The sequence below is a fragment of the Zalophus californianus genome, chromosome 4 (assembly GCF_009762305.2).
Source record: "Zalophus californianus isolate mZalCal1 chromosome 4, mZalCal1.pri.v2, whole genome shotgun sequence".
Taxonomy (NCBI): Eukaryota; Metazoa; Chordata; class Mammalia; order Carnivora; family Otariidae; genus Zalophus; species Zalophus californianus.
The window spans coordinates 14,422,890-14,437,428 of NC_045598.1; the positions used below are offsets into that span (position 1 = coordinate 14,422,890).

The 14,539-nt window shown below is 48.6% G+C and overlaps 1 protein-coding gene across 1 annotated transcript; it reads right to left on the bottom strand.

The window, feature by feature from the left end:
• Positions 1–5,418: 5,418 nt before the first annotated feature.
• On the bottom strand, positions 5,419–8,032 carry RNF186 (ring finger protein 186). Its single transcript, XM_027624561.2, has 2 exons — positions 7,897–8,032; positions 5,419–7,260 (listed from the first exon to the last, which is right to left on the bottom strand). The coding sequence occupies exon 2, from the start codon at positions 7,018–7,020 to the stop codon at positions 6,319–6,321; it is 702 nt and encodes a 233-aa protein (XP_027480362.1). The 5' UTR covers positions 7,021–7,260; positions 7,897–8,032; the 3' UTR covers positions 5,419–6,318.
• Between the last annotated feature and the right edge of the window lie 6,507 nt (positions 8,033–14,539).

Sequence of the window (14,539 nt, forward strand, 5' to 3'; positions counted from 1 at the left end):
ATTGTGATTATTTCCCCTTTTTATAGATGTGAGAACCAAGGTTCAGAGAGCTTGAGATTAGGAACTCGTTCATATAGCCAGCAAGTAGTAGAGTTGGGACTCAAACCAGACTGTCTGCAGAGTAACCCACAAAGCTCTATAACCCTGGGGCAGACAGCTCAGCACGGGATTAGCCGTGGGCATCAGGTTCACACTGAGTCTTTGTCCTCCAGCTGCTTAGACTCCATAGCATTGTTATGTGGGGCTTAAATTGTTTTTAAACTATGAAATATGTACAGAAAAGCACATGCAAGATGTAGACACTGACACTCCGTGTTTTAAGTGTTTAATCTGTGAAACAGGGATAATAATTCAGTAATTCTCATATGGTTGTCTCAAAGATTAAGGGTATTTAGGAAATGTGGGTGATGAATCTAACTCCATCTCTAACACGTTGGGCACTTTTTTGTGGGTGGGGGGGGAGGGAGTCACTGGGCTTCTCTGAGCCTCATTTTCCCATCCATAAATGGAAGAGGTAAGACGTAGTCTTAGGAGTCAATCAGATGTGACTTGAGCCGACGTTGCCACTTAACGTGCTACAAGACTCTAGGGAAGTTATAGGCTGATCTCAAAGTAGCCCAGCTGCACGGGCACAGGATTAGGGCTGAGTTTCCTAGGGCTGTGCTAACAAGGTGCCTGCCAACTGAGTGACTTAAACGACAGAAATTGTCCCTCACATTTCCAGAGGCTAGCAGTCCAAGAACCTGGTGTTGGTGGGGTTGGTTTCTGCTGAGAGATCTGGGGGAGAATCCCTTCCAAGCCTTTCTCCCAGCTTTGGGTAGTTTGATGGCATCCTTTGGCTTGTAGAAACATCATCTCAGCCTGCCTTCATCCCCACATGGCGTTCTCCCCGTGTGTCTTCACCTTGTCTTCCCTCCATGCATGTCTGTCTCCATGGCCACACATCCCCTTTCTAGAAGCACACAAGTCATATTGGATTGGGGTCCATCCCAATGACCTCATTTTACATTGATTATCTCTATAAAAGCCCTATTTCCAAAGATGGTCATATTCTGAGGTAGTGGGGCTTAGGGCTCCAACATATTTTCTTTTTAAAAGGGAGACACAATTCAACCTCTACCAGGTGCTCAGCATATAGTAGGTTTCCTTCCTCATCAAACTTCCTTATGGAATGAAATTAAATATCTGGCATAGATTGGGTCCTCAATAAATGTTTGTTGAATAAATGCATGGATAGATCCTAGGTTCCAGAGTGTTCTGAATTCTTCAGAGAGTTGTCTACTGACCTAGGAAATATCCACCCCCCCCTTTTAAAAAGGTAATTTCAATATATTCAGACAAGAATATAAAGTTCCTAAGAACAGCCCTAGGCAGATTCAAAATTTCTGATTTCTCTTTGAATATGTTCTATGCTGTTCCTACAGCCTGAGAAATGTCAGGCAGGTCCTTCATTGCTGGAAATGCTTTCCTCTGCCACTAAGAATTCATTGCTTTAGCAAAGGCTGAAAAATTTCCTCCAGGCATTTGAAAAGAGGTTCCAACAGTGAACAGGGGCTGTCAGGTGAGATGAGAAAGTGCCTGTGGGTAATGGGACAGGTAGGTTCCCACAACCCTGTGTCCCAAGCACCCACTAAGTCGGGAAGCTGTAACCAAATGGAGGAACCCCATCTCTTCTTAATTCTTTATCCTTCAGGCCAGGGCACCCACATACCTGAACCCTCATGATATGCCGGGAATGTTCCATCAGATACAGCTAAGTGACTCAAAGTCCAGACTCTGGAGGTGGACTTCTGCGGTGCACTCTTGGCTCCAGCACTGCCTCACTGTGTGACCTTGAGCCAGTTACTTAACCTCTCTGTGCCTCAGATTACCTGTTGGTAATTTGGGGGTTAATAATAGTACCTACCTTATAGCAAATGTGATAACATATGTAATATGCTTTGCACAGTGCACTCAGGTCACGTTAGTGATTATTTTATTAATTGTTGTTGACAACACTGCTGCTGATGAAGTTGATAACAGAAGAGATGAATTCTAGTGCCCAGGCTTTAGTAGACTTCCTTATCAATAGATTGGGTAAAATAAGATGAGTCTGTCCTCATCATTCCTGTTAGTTCTTTCTAGAACTCAACCCATCTCTTTCTCCTTGTCTTCTCCCTCCCTTCTTTAACTCCCTGTGACCCCCAAGGGCTCAGCCATGGGCTACTTCATCACTCCCCCACAACCCTATGAGATATGTACTATAATCTCTATTTCATGCATAAGGAACCTGAGCCTCAGACAGGTGAGGTGGCTTGTGAATGGTGATGCTGGGATCAAGCCAGCTATGCCTGACTCCAAGGCCACAGAATAGGGAGATGGTCCAATAAGGATGAAATTTGACTTCTGCCTGCAATCCCTCTTCGTCCTTAGGACCTAAGCGCCAAGTTCTCTACCAGACTGGCCTGGACAACACTACCACTCTGGGCTGACTTCACCCCACTATCAAGGCCAGGCCCCTGCCCGCTATCACACTGAACAGCCCCAAGAAGCCCATTTGCCCATGAGGGTCGCTGATTGATGATAAAGGCCGACTTTTAGGGCCTGGGATTCTCATCCAGTAGCTCTGTGAATCCTTGTGGGGGCCCTGGCAAGTGTGTGGCCTTCTCCTCTACTTTATAGGTGAGCAAAGTGTGGCTCAGAGAAGTTCCATAACTTCTACTGGTCACGTACTGGGTCAGAGCTTAGCTTTGGGCTTAGCCGGCCTCTCTGGTTTCTTCCACATGCACCCTTTCCCAGTGTTGCCTGTGTCCTCTGTTCTCCCCCGCCCTCCAGGACAGCCCACACCGGTATCGGCCTCTAGTGCCCTCCATGTGCAGATGGCCAGGGGCCAGATGGTGCTTGGGACCAGCTAGCTTCCAGGGGGTGGACAGAGCAGCGTCAGGACATCTTCGCCCTGGGGGGGACAGAGGGCCCACTGGTTGGGGGCCACGTGCCAATGCAGCTTCTTGCAGGGGAGGTTGGGGCTGGGTAGTGAAAGTCTATAGGAAAGCCATTCCATTTTTATCATTCTCTTTTCTTTTCTTTTTTTTAAAGATTTTATTTATTTATTTTAGTGATAGAGATAGAGTGTGCATGGGAGGAGGGGCAGAGGGAGAGGGAAAGAGAAAATCTCAAGCAGACTCCATGCTTAGTGCAGAGCCCAGCACAGGGCTTGATCTCATGACCCTGAGACCATGACCTGAGCTGAAATCAAGAGTTGGACGCTTAACTGACGGAACCACCCAGGCTCCCCTTTTCTTTTTCTTTAGCATAGACCATAGGTTCTGGAATTCTGTGGCCGCTCTGGGCACCTGACCACTAGAATTCAGAGCCTCCTGAGGGTAGTTCCCTGTTCTCCCTTGCAAGCCTACAGGCAGCAACCAGCTTCCTGGTCATTCTGGAATGGCACACAAAGGAGACAGCTTGATGGAACAGAAAGAGCTCTGGATTAATTCCTTGGGGAGCTCTGGAAGTGATTGGCTGTGTGACCTTAGGCAGATGAATTTACCTCTCTGATCCTCAGTCTCTTCATTGGCAAGAAAATTTTTTTCTTTTCTTTTCTTTTAAATTAAATTTTATTTTATTATGTTAGTCCCCATACAGTACATCATTAGTTTGTGATGTAGTGTTCTATGATTCATTGTTTTTGAATAACACCCAGTGCTCCATGCAATACGTGCCCCCCCTTAATATCCATCACCGGGCTAACCCATCCCCCCACCCCCCTCCCCTCTAAAACCCTCAGTTTGTTTCTCGGAGTCTATAGTCTCTCATGGTTCGACTCCCCCTCCGATTTCCCTCCGTTCATTTTCCCTTCCTTCTCCTAATGTCCTCCAGGCTGTTCCTTATGTTCCACAGATAAGTGAAACCATATGATAATTGACTTTCTCTGCTTGACTTACTTCACTTAGCATAATCTCCTCCAGTCCCATCTATGTTGATGTAAAAGTTGGGTATTCATCCTTTCTGATGGCTGAGTAATATTCCATTGTATAAATGGACCACATCTTCTTTATCCATTCGTCTGTTGAAGGGCATCTCGGCTCTTTCCACAGTTTGACTATTGCAGACTTTGCTGCTATGAACATCGGGCTGCATATGGCCCTTCTTCTCACTACATCTGTGTCTTTGGGGTAAATACCCAGGAGTGCAATTGCTGGGTCATAGGGTAGCTCTATTTTTAATTTTTTGAGGAACATCCACACTGTTTCCAAAGTGGATGTACCACCTTACCTTCTCACCAACAGTGTAAGAGGGTTCCCCTTTCTCCACAACCTCTCCAACCTTTGTTGTTTGGCAAGGTTGTTGTTGTTTCTACTTCCTAAGGCTGTTATGAAGACTCAGCTAGATAATTCATGTGAAGCAGTTAGGGTGGTGCTTGTCACAACCTAAGAACTCAGTAAATATGTGCCTGCCATTAGGATGTTAGAAATGGGGTTGTCATAGGCCACTGAAATCTTGGTGGAGGTTTTCTTCATGGTGGAGGGCCCAAGAACTAGATGGGATGTGAGTAGAAGTGAGTGGGGAGAGAATGTTCTTTCCCTATCCTATTGGCAACCATCCCAAACGGTACATGCCCGAGGCCAGCTTGGGAAATGCTGAATGATTTCCATCATTTGCTCATCTTGGGAAGACAGGGTGTTCTTCAGGCCCACCTGACCTTGGCTTAAGAGCGTGGGAACATGCATACGTACACACATTCACACACACTCTCAGCACGAGGAGTAAACATGGCCGATAGCATGGGTATCCCAGAGTTGCCCTGGAAATACCTTTACAAGAAACAAGGGAAGGCACCCAGATTCCAAGAACAGCTATTTGCATAAATCCTTATGTTTTGAGTTTTCTCTGTGTGAGCCCAGAGGGGATGTGACTCACGAGCACTGCTCAGGGGCCCAGCAGTGTCTCAGTTCCTGGACTTCAGGGGTCTTAGGAATAATAATCCAGTCTAATTAGCTCATTCTAGGGAAAATGAAACACAGAGAGACAAAGGATCTTGCTCGACAACACATATCCATGGGGCCAGGATCATCCCTTTGGGCTCTAGTGGTCGACTTCTCTCATCCCTCTCTGACAGAGGTACAATCGCCATGAACGAGCAGCCATCCCGCACCTGTCATCCTCCCAGGAGGCAAGGCGGGGCAGGGAAAGGACAACGGATCTGCCCAGTGAGCCTCTCTGAGGTTTCAAGTCTGCTTCCCAATTATGAGGCCTTTGGAGGGAAACAAGGCATCATCTCCCACCCTCCAATCCCCCTGCACCCCCCAATCCCCCTGCACCGCCCAAGTCCCCCCTCTGGCTGAGACCCCATCCTGGCAACCATGGAAAGTCATTCCCTCCAGCAGAAGCCTCCTCTGTGTTCCAGAGCCGCCTTTCAGACAGCTGTGACCGTCAGAGCGAGGTGGGAGAGGTTCGGTTATTGTCAAGAACCATTGCATTTATGGGGCCTCTTATCTTTATGACAAAAGCTCGGATGGGAATTGAAAAGCAATCGTGAAAAGCAACACCCGTAGAGAGCTGGTACTATAGCGTGAGACCGCACATCTGATGGGCAGTGGGACCTGCTGTTGGGCGGGGGGTGAGAGGAGTCCTTGTAACCCTGAGATTCTCTGTGAAGCCAGAGCCCAATGACATGGGGCTGGGCAATCCAGTGGGAGTGCTGAGAGCAATTCCCAGACTCCCCTTCGTCCACCCTCCCCCAACTCTGCCGACTCGAGATGGGACCCCTGGCGGCCTCAGAACTCCTTCCCACAAATTCTCCCCCTGCATCCCTGGGGGCGACTCAGGGGGACACCCAAACCACCAGAACTGTTGTCGAGGTGGATTCCCTCAGGCTCCAACTTCCCAGGAGGAAAAATGTGTCACAGCCACAGAGCTGAACAAACTGCCCCGAACACAAAAGACCAAACCAAAACAAAGCGAGAACATAAAACCAGCCACATAAATTGCAAAAAAGGAGTCTCGGTTCTATTTGTTCTGCAATAAGTTCACCAACGTATATAAAGAAAAGCCAGGAACATTAGAGTAAGAGGGACAGGAGACCCCTTGTGGGGTTCAAGTAATCTGTGCCCCCTCCCGGACCCCACGCGGTTTAGACGAGCTATGCCCTGGGCAAACATAAGTCTATCAACCAGGCACGTCGTTCTTGACCCAACGCAGCCCCCTGGCTTTGGCCTGTGAGTCCAGCTGGTACTTAATCCCCCAAGGGAAGCAGCCTTAGGTCAGAGCCCCTTCACCTGTTCACTGTGAGCCTAATGGGGCCCAAGAGGCAGCAGGTGCCCTCTCTTTGGAGCGCACTCAGGCGATGGAAGAGATCTCACTGTGTTTCTGTCCTCTGCAGAAAAGAGTCCCGGGGGAGGCCCAGCAGCTACCCTGGCTGCCGGAGTGACAACAGAATAGGGAGGACATAAGCAGGGCCAAGGTGATAACGGAGGCAAGCACCCACCGGACGGCGCCAGGGTAGATGAAGGGCAGGATGAGAATGATGAGCAAGACCAGTAGGAGCAAGTGTGCTGCCAGGCGCCGGGCTGCCATGCGGTTGGCGCTGACCACATCCCGCCCATCCTCTCCCACCGAGCCGGGGGGCCACGCTGCTGAGGTGGCAGAGTCTGCCAGCTTCTGAGGACAGAGCTGCCACTCCAGGTCCGGCCGGCCCGGCCACCCCCTTACGGTCTCCTGGTCACGCAGGCTGCAGACGAGGCCCCCGGGGACAGAGGTGGCTTGGCGGCACAGTGGGCAGGTAACAGACCAGGTGCTGTCCCGTACACACAGCAGGAGCTTGATGCAGACCGCACAGAAGGAGTGCTGACAGCTCAGCAGCTTGGCCGGCCGGATACAGGTGTAGGGCTCCCGGCACACCAGGCACTCCAAGCCGCCATCCGCGGAGCCCCAGTGCGCCCCAGCAGGGTCCGCGGCCTTAGGGGTGGTGGGGGTGGCTCTTGCGGAGATGGGCTGGGGCTGCTCTGGTTCTGGCGTCTGCAGGACCTCAGCGCAGGCCATTCTGGGTGCGGAGTCAGCGGGGATGGGGCAGCTCAGGGCCTGGGCATGGACAAGGGGTGTCTGCCAGCGCCACTGGGACCTGGATGTGGTCTGGCTTCAGGCCGGGCGTCTCAGCCTCCCTCACCTCCTCGTCAGGCCCCTGGTGACAGCAGCCGTCTAGCACCCCTTCTCCTGGGGCTGCTCAGCCTGCTTCTTGGCTTACGTCTTCTCTCGAGTTATTATTATTTCTTTTCTTGAAACCTGGGGTTAATCAGTAACTCATGAACCTGGAGACCTCGAGTTGCCTGACAGGAAGGCCGAAGGGGGCAGGGCCTGCACCATGAGTCAGGACTTTCCTGTTGGGGACCAGGTGCCTCGGGAGCACCAGCAAGATGGTGGCTGATGAGCTTTGAGATGCGTTAGGATCCCCACCCCACCCCCACCCCTAGAGCCTTTAAAAATGCAGATCTCTAGACCCCAGACTGTGATCTGCCAGCAGGTCTGGATGGGATCTAAGAACGTCTGGGCACAGTTAACAAACATCTCATCATGAGGCTGATGTGGGTGGCCTGGGGAACCCACTTTGAGAAACACCACCCTAGCCAGGTTTCACACAAAACTTTCCAGATGTCAAGATGGGTGGACAACAGTTTCGTGCTCTGAGCACATTTGCCTACAGGTGGCCTCGTGAAAAAGAGAGAAGTGAAGGGAAAGAAAACTCTGAGTGGGTGGTGGGTGGTAGGGTGGGGGAAGAAAGCCCAGGCTGACACAGAAAAACCCAAACCCAAACTGCTCATGGGTCTTTAGTGCACCTGCTAGTGTAGCCAGTTCCTTTTTTGTCCCAGCAGCTGTATGAACAGCTACGAATTCACGAGCATCACGCTCGGGGCCACATACCTAACAATCGGTTCCATTTGTTGTGCGCTAAGCACATACATTCTGGGTGGTCGTAAGAGCCGCTGCCCTTTATTTGGGGTTACTGTGAGCCAAGCCCCGTGCCAGGGGCCGTCCTCTGCCATCTCCTAGGGTCCCGGCACAGCCTGTAAGGGAGGCACTGTGAGTCCCGGGAGTAAAGACAGGGTGTGGTGAGGGCAAGCTGGCTGGCAGCCTCCCAAGTGGACTCTCATGGGGCCGGGGCCCTGTGGAATCTACCAGGACCCAAGGTCAGGTTCCCAGGAACTCAATCTCACCAGCTCATGCAGCCTCCAGGCAGCCGACTCCACCTACCAGGACTCATGTGGGACTGATGGATGTGAGCAACGTGCAGTTAAGAAAACATGATCCCCCTACTTTGCCCCGAACATCAGAGGGTGGGGTGGCACAATCCACTCCCTCAAAACAGTGGCTCACGTAGGCTGTATCGACTCCAGGAGGACGTGCCTTTACCTCTCATGCCATGTACTGAGGTCCATACAGAGTCCAGCTCTTTCGATTCAACTCTTCTCTCCACCGCAAGGGGCAGGCATGGAACTCTTGTTTCATCCTGCACCATCCCCCAGGCCGCTGTCTCCGAAATCCAATTCCCCAAATTCCACCTCGGCCAAGGTATTTCTTCTTGGCCCTCAGCTTGACAATCGGGTGTGTCTTTCCACTAATGCTTTCCTGCAGGTCAAGCTGAAGGGGGCCTCGGATCTGACGCTGACACTGGGTGACAGTTTTATCCCCATGCCCAGCATCCATCTTCCCTTCTCCACGGGCCTGCTTTTCTTTGAGGCAACCACTGCTGACCACTGTCATTCTGTATGGTTCCCATTCTTTTTTTTTTTTTTTTAAGATTTTATTTATTCATTTGAGAGAGAGAGCACAAGCAGGGGGAGAGGCAGAGGGAGAGGGAGAAGCAGGCTCCCTCCTGAGCTGGGAGCCAGACATGATGCTTGATCCCAGGAACTGGAGATCATGACCTGAGCTGAAGGCAGATGCTTAACCATCTGAGCCACCCAGGTGACCCATGGTTCCCATTCTGTGGAAGGGGGAAGGGGATGTGATTCAGGGCAGTCTGATAAGCTTATTCTACCCTACCGGTTGCCACAGTTGATTTCAGACACAGGCATGAGATCTAAACCAAGCCAATGTGATTCAACTCTGGAACTTCTGTTGAGAAGCTTCTCTTACTGCTAGGTCTCCAAACTGGAGGCTGGAACCTGGGGCTGCTAGGACCACAGGGTGCAGAGAACCTGCCTGAGAGTAAGGCCAGCACAAAAGAAAGTTGAGAAGAGAGTCAGACAACAGCCCTGATGACACTGTTTGAACGCCTGGATCCAGCTATACCTGCGGCCTGAGAGCTCTATCTTTGGATCTTTTAGTTATATTAACCTATAAAATCCACCCCTATTTTTATTCTTCAGCCAGCTCAAGTTGGATTTCTGTCCCTTGCATGAGAAAGACTTCTGAGTAACACAGCAAGAGATGAAAAAAACAAGCCTTTACTTGCTGTTGGACACAGGGTCAAGCATTGGCAAGACAATCAGCCTGTACGTGGCCAAGAGTGAGCGAATGCCTGTGTGTTCCTAAGCTCAAAGGGACTCTCTGTCTTTCCACTGCTTTGACTCGCATCATATACTACTCCTTTGTGTTTACTAGGCCCTAGGAAGGGTGGGGATGGAGGAGGAAACATTTGTTGAGCTGCACTCATTTATAATGGGAAATAGAAAATCAGGTGGACAACCCAGTGATGTCAGCATGGCTAGTGCCCCCCGCCCCACTTCTGCTAGTCAGCGCTATGGAAAGCCAAACAATCAAGAAGGTCGCTGGGTGAGCTTGATATCAGACCAAGGGAAGCTATTTAGGGGTAGTGTCTAAAGAAGAACCTTTTGATATCCTTGGGCAACCACCATTAAGAAAATATATTGGGGGCGCCTGGGTGGCTCAGTTGGTTAAGCATCTGCCTTCGGCTCCAGTCATGATACCAGAGTCCTGGGATCGAGCCCCATGTGGGCTCAGTGGAGAGCCTACTTCTCCCTCTGCCCCTCACCCCACTCATGCTCTCTCTCTCGCTCGCTCGCTCTCTCTCAAATAAATAAATAAATAAATAAATAAATAAATAAAGTTAAAAAAAAGAAAATATATTGGTTATAACAGCCCAAATATTACAGGAAAATAGAAAGTAGAACATGAAAACTCCTTTGACTACTGCCCCTGAGAATGATGGCTTTTAACAGCACATTCCGTCGTGTTTCTTGCATCCTACTGTTGTAGCTTGGGAAACACTTTTTCTTTCTTTCTTTTTTTTTTTAGTAGGCCAGTGCAGGGCTTGAACTCATGACCCTGAGATCAAGATCTGAACTGAGATCAAGAGTCGGACTCTTAACCCACTGAGCCACCCAGGCACCCAACACTTTGTTTCTTAAAGGTGCTTTTAGCTTACCTATCATCTGCACGGGCTTTAAGTTGGACATCCAGTGCTTGTCACTTTACTAGCTACGTGACCTTAGGCAAGTCATTTCAACTTCATTGGGGCTCCGATTTTAATTTGATCAACTGGAGACGTTAACATTGCAGGAAATCGTGGGAGACAGTGCTTAAGCCCCCCACCTCCATCAAACCCTGCTCAGGGAAGACTCAGTAATGTATGCACCTTGCTTTATAACCGACCTCGATGTCAATGATCTCTCCTAGGGACATGGAGATAAGACACTTTGGTGATCTGTTTAGCCAGTGCATCTCAAGGAGGAGTGAATGTGTGCAGGGATCTGGAGGGTAGCCTGAAACAGCACTGTCTCAGGGGAAGTACAAAATGTCTCCAGAGACTTAACTTTCAAATTCATCTAGATTTTCATTCTGCTCCGTATTAGGTTTGTGCTTGCTGTAACATGAGAATTTGAAAGCTTCAAGTCCTTCCAAATCTTCAAACAAAAAAAAAATATATATTTTTTTAAACTGCTGTACAAATATGAACTCATTTGTTCTTTGTGAAACTTTTTTTTTTTTCCTCTTTGAAGTGCAGTTTCTTCCGTCTGGTGGCTTCATACAACCCCGGGGCTCTAAGGAGTCTGAGAAGTACAGCCTCAAGGGAGGTTAGACTTTCACAGCCCACTGCGGGTGGGGAAACCAGAGCTAGTTCTCCCGATGGACCACCTGGGCCCCACATCCTGCAAAGACATGGCTGATCTGAGCTTTAGGCCCTGTCTCAAGTTCACTGGGGAAGGAGTGAGAAAACAGCGACGTCATGAGGTCAAACTGTCTGACATTATGCCTGGCCTCTGATCTTGGCCAGTGCACTCTCACTCCACATTCCAGTGGCCACAGAGGGCTGTGCCCCAGCCAGACGCCCCATCATCCCCTGAGCTGGCTGGTGTCTCAGCTCACACCCTTATTCCAGAATTCCTGCCTCTGTGCTCATCAGGACCCGGCTGCTTACACCTCCACCCCCCTTATAGCATCTGTGGGTCTGAGGACACGCTGCTAGGGGAGACAGAGGAATGGCATTTGGAACAAAGTGACAGTATCAGGATAATGAAGATCAAGTACAGAGAAGAGGGGGAGAGGAAGCAAGAGAGACAGCGTGTGCCTCGGGCACCAACTGCAGGAAGTTAGAAACCATGCTTTGCTTTCTTTTATGTTTTTGAAAAATAGTTATGTAAAAAAAGTCCGTGTTTATTTATAGAAAAGGAAATTGCTGATGAACAGAAAGAAAAAGAATATCAGTAATCAGCAGTCTCGAAGCCCACAGAGAACCAGTTTCGAGATCTCCTTTCAGACTTCTTTCTGTGCATACTTATGCGAAAAAAATGTTTGCCTGTTCCAATGGGACGCTGTTATTTATATTTTGATAATCTGTATTTTTACCTACGAGTTTATCATACGTCTCTTTCCATATTAATACACGTACTTCAAATCATCCATGAAGGTGGTGGGGTATTCTGTCACATGAATGCACCATATTGTCATGAGTCAGTTCCCATGAGGACCATGTCTAGGCTTTTCCATTTTCCAACATCATCATCAGTCCTGGGATGCACATCCCCGGACATGAGTTTTTCATATCTGGCCCTTTCAAAGTTTCGATATGTACATTATCTCTCTAGCTGTCATTTCGGCTGGGGAGCATCTGGTGGTTCAGGTCCCAAGCCTGGATCTATGCTGAGTTGTTGATGACCCTGCTTTAAGCCACAAAGTTTGGAACTGTCAGCCAATGAGCAGTAGATGAAGCCATTTTTGACCAACTCAGAATCATCACTGTGCATCTCTCCCCGAGGTTTCAGAAATCAGGAAATGAACCCCTAAGGCCACATTTTCTTTGAATGCACAGTGATGCTAGGGTCTAGACCCATTTCCTGATGCTGCCTCTAAACTTACTTTCCTGCCCCTCCCACCTCTTATCTTTTTGGCTAGTTCTAGTCCAGACTTCAACTTGGAATTCTTCCTTGATCTCTTCTGTCTACCTCCTGAGATCTAGTCCTGAGACCCCATCCCCTTAACTGCTCCCTCAGCTCCATGGAGCTAAGCCATGGGCAAAGGAAACCCCATCTTTGCACCTGGCCCAGGCCCTGAGGGGAGCACACTTGTCCCTGCATGGTGGAGATGGAGCATCTCCTGGGTTCTGAGAGGTCCTTGTCTTTGTCTTCTGCAACCTCTTTCCTGCGTCCTCCAGTTGTGTGGACTAAGACTGTGAGTCCAGGAAAAGAGGGTTTGGAGGAAGAGGTGTTCTTACTACATCACCGGAGTAATTACATTACAGCAGAGCTCTGGAAGCCTGGTCCCAGTCAGACGCCTTGGTCTTAGACCATTAGATGGCCAACTCTATTAAACGCCCGGCTGAGAGAGATTTTACTTGGAGTTTAGCTCACCTATTCTTCCAGATCTAATTTCTCAAACCGTGTCCATGCATCTCTAGCTTTCTGGGAGCATCTTAAAAGGTACTCCTGAAAAAATGGGGGTGGGTGGTGGGGAGAGTTCCAGAGATAAACGTGGGAAAGAATGCATCCTTCACCTGAACTTGGAGATTCACATGGATGCTGGAGTGTTAAAAGTTCTTGGAAATCCCATTGTTAGAAAACCTGCTTGATTTTGTTTAATCCTGATTTTATCTTGAACTTCTCTGCCTGTGGAACCCATTTCCTACAGAATACGTTTGAATGCCACGTAAAACTTTGGGGTGCTGAGAAACAGTTTGGGAAATGCTGTTGGATCAAGTTAAATCATCAGAAAGTTGCATTTGCCTCTGTGTTTTCTAAAGGCTCTCACTGAATTGTATTTGGGACGATTTTGTTGTTTATTTTTTCAAAGGGCACTCTAACAAATAGGCTTATAAAACCCATTACTGCATGTACATTCAGGGATGTGGCCAGGGACATTTGTGCATGACACTACTCAGTGTCACCTGTATACACACACACGTGAAAATTTTCCTTTTGGGCTAAGTGTTGGAAAAAGCTTTGTTTCCTTGAGGGCAGATGTGTCTGTCCACAATACTTAGATATTCCAAATTACATATTGTAGCTTCCCATTTTTGCTTTGGCCACCAGGAAGCTCAATCGTAGCCATTGTAAAATATCCCATTTAGCACGTGGTGCTGCAGTCCATCCCCATCCCCTTGGTGTATAGTTCCTATTCTTGTTTATGGCTTACTTAGTCCTGAGGTCTGATGCTCCATCTTTGGATTTATATTTCATTTGTATATATTTTTTGTAAATAATCCCAAAATGTTTGTGCAAAGAGGAGATGTAGAAAAAAAGAAGAAAAGACATGGAGATAGAATAATAGAAGAAAACTTGGTAAATACAGTGGGGGAGAGGGTGGGTGTGTAACGTGGCATTCCTTGATTGAAATGAAGCCCCGGGGCTCTCGCCTCCTTCAACTCACGCTGTCCTGGATCCAGGAGCCTGGAGACAACGTGTGCCTATCTGGGAACACCTCTCCACTTGTCCTCTGCTCACCACATTCCAGGGAGCACAGACGTGGGATCTGGATCACTGGGCCATGTGAAAATTAATTCTTCCAAGCATGGCCTGTGAGCCATTAATTTTAATGTTAACATTAAGTTTCTGCAGAGTGATCAGCCCAAGGACAGGAGGTGGCCAAGCCAGCCTCTCTTTTCTCCACAATTGTCCAGTCGTGGCCTTTGCAGAGTCTTCCTGGCAGGAAGAAACTCGACTACAAATATTAGAGGCTCCTGGGTACCTGGGCATTGAGTTGTGGTGGGATGGCTATTTTTGAGCAGACAGACCTGTGTTTGTTTATTTTTTTCATTTAATTCAATTAGCCAACATATAGTACATCATTAGTTTTTGATATAATGTTCAATGATTCATCAGTTGCATATCAATCGGAGCTGAGGATCTTTGAGTTGCCAAGTTAACCTCTCTGGTTCTTAGCTTCCTTGTCTATCTAACGGAGATGAAAGTAGGGTCTGTGCCAGGAATCTTTTGGTCATAAGGTCAGAAAACTCAACTCAAGCTAGCGTAGCCCACAAGGAAAGGGCGTTTCTCGGCTCATGTGACTGGGAAGCCGAGAGGCGGTCTGGCTTTAGGTGAGCCTTAGCCTTTGGCTCTCACAGGAGCTACCGTTTGTTGGATGCTTTCATGGATTAGTCACTTACTGC

Excerpts from the sequence above, each read along its gene's own strand:
- RNF186 (XM_027624561.2), bottom strand. The coding sequence starts at position 7,020 with ATGGCCTGCGCTGAGGTCCTGCAGACGCCAGAACCAGAGCAGCCCCAG.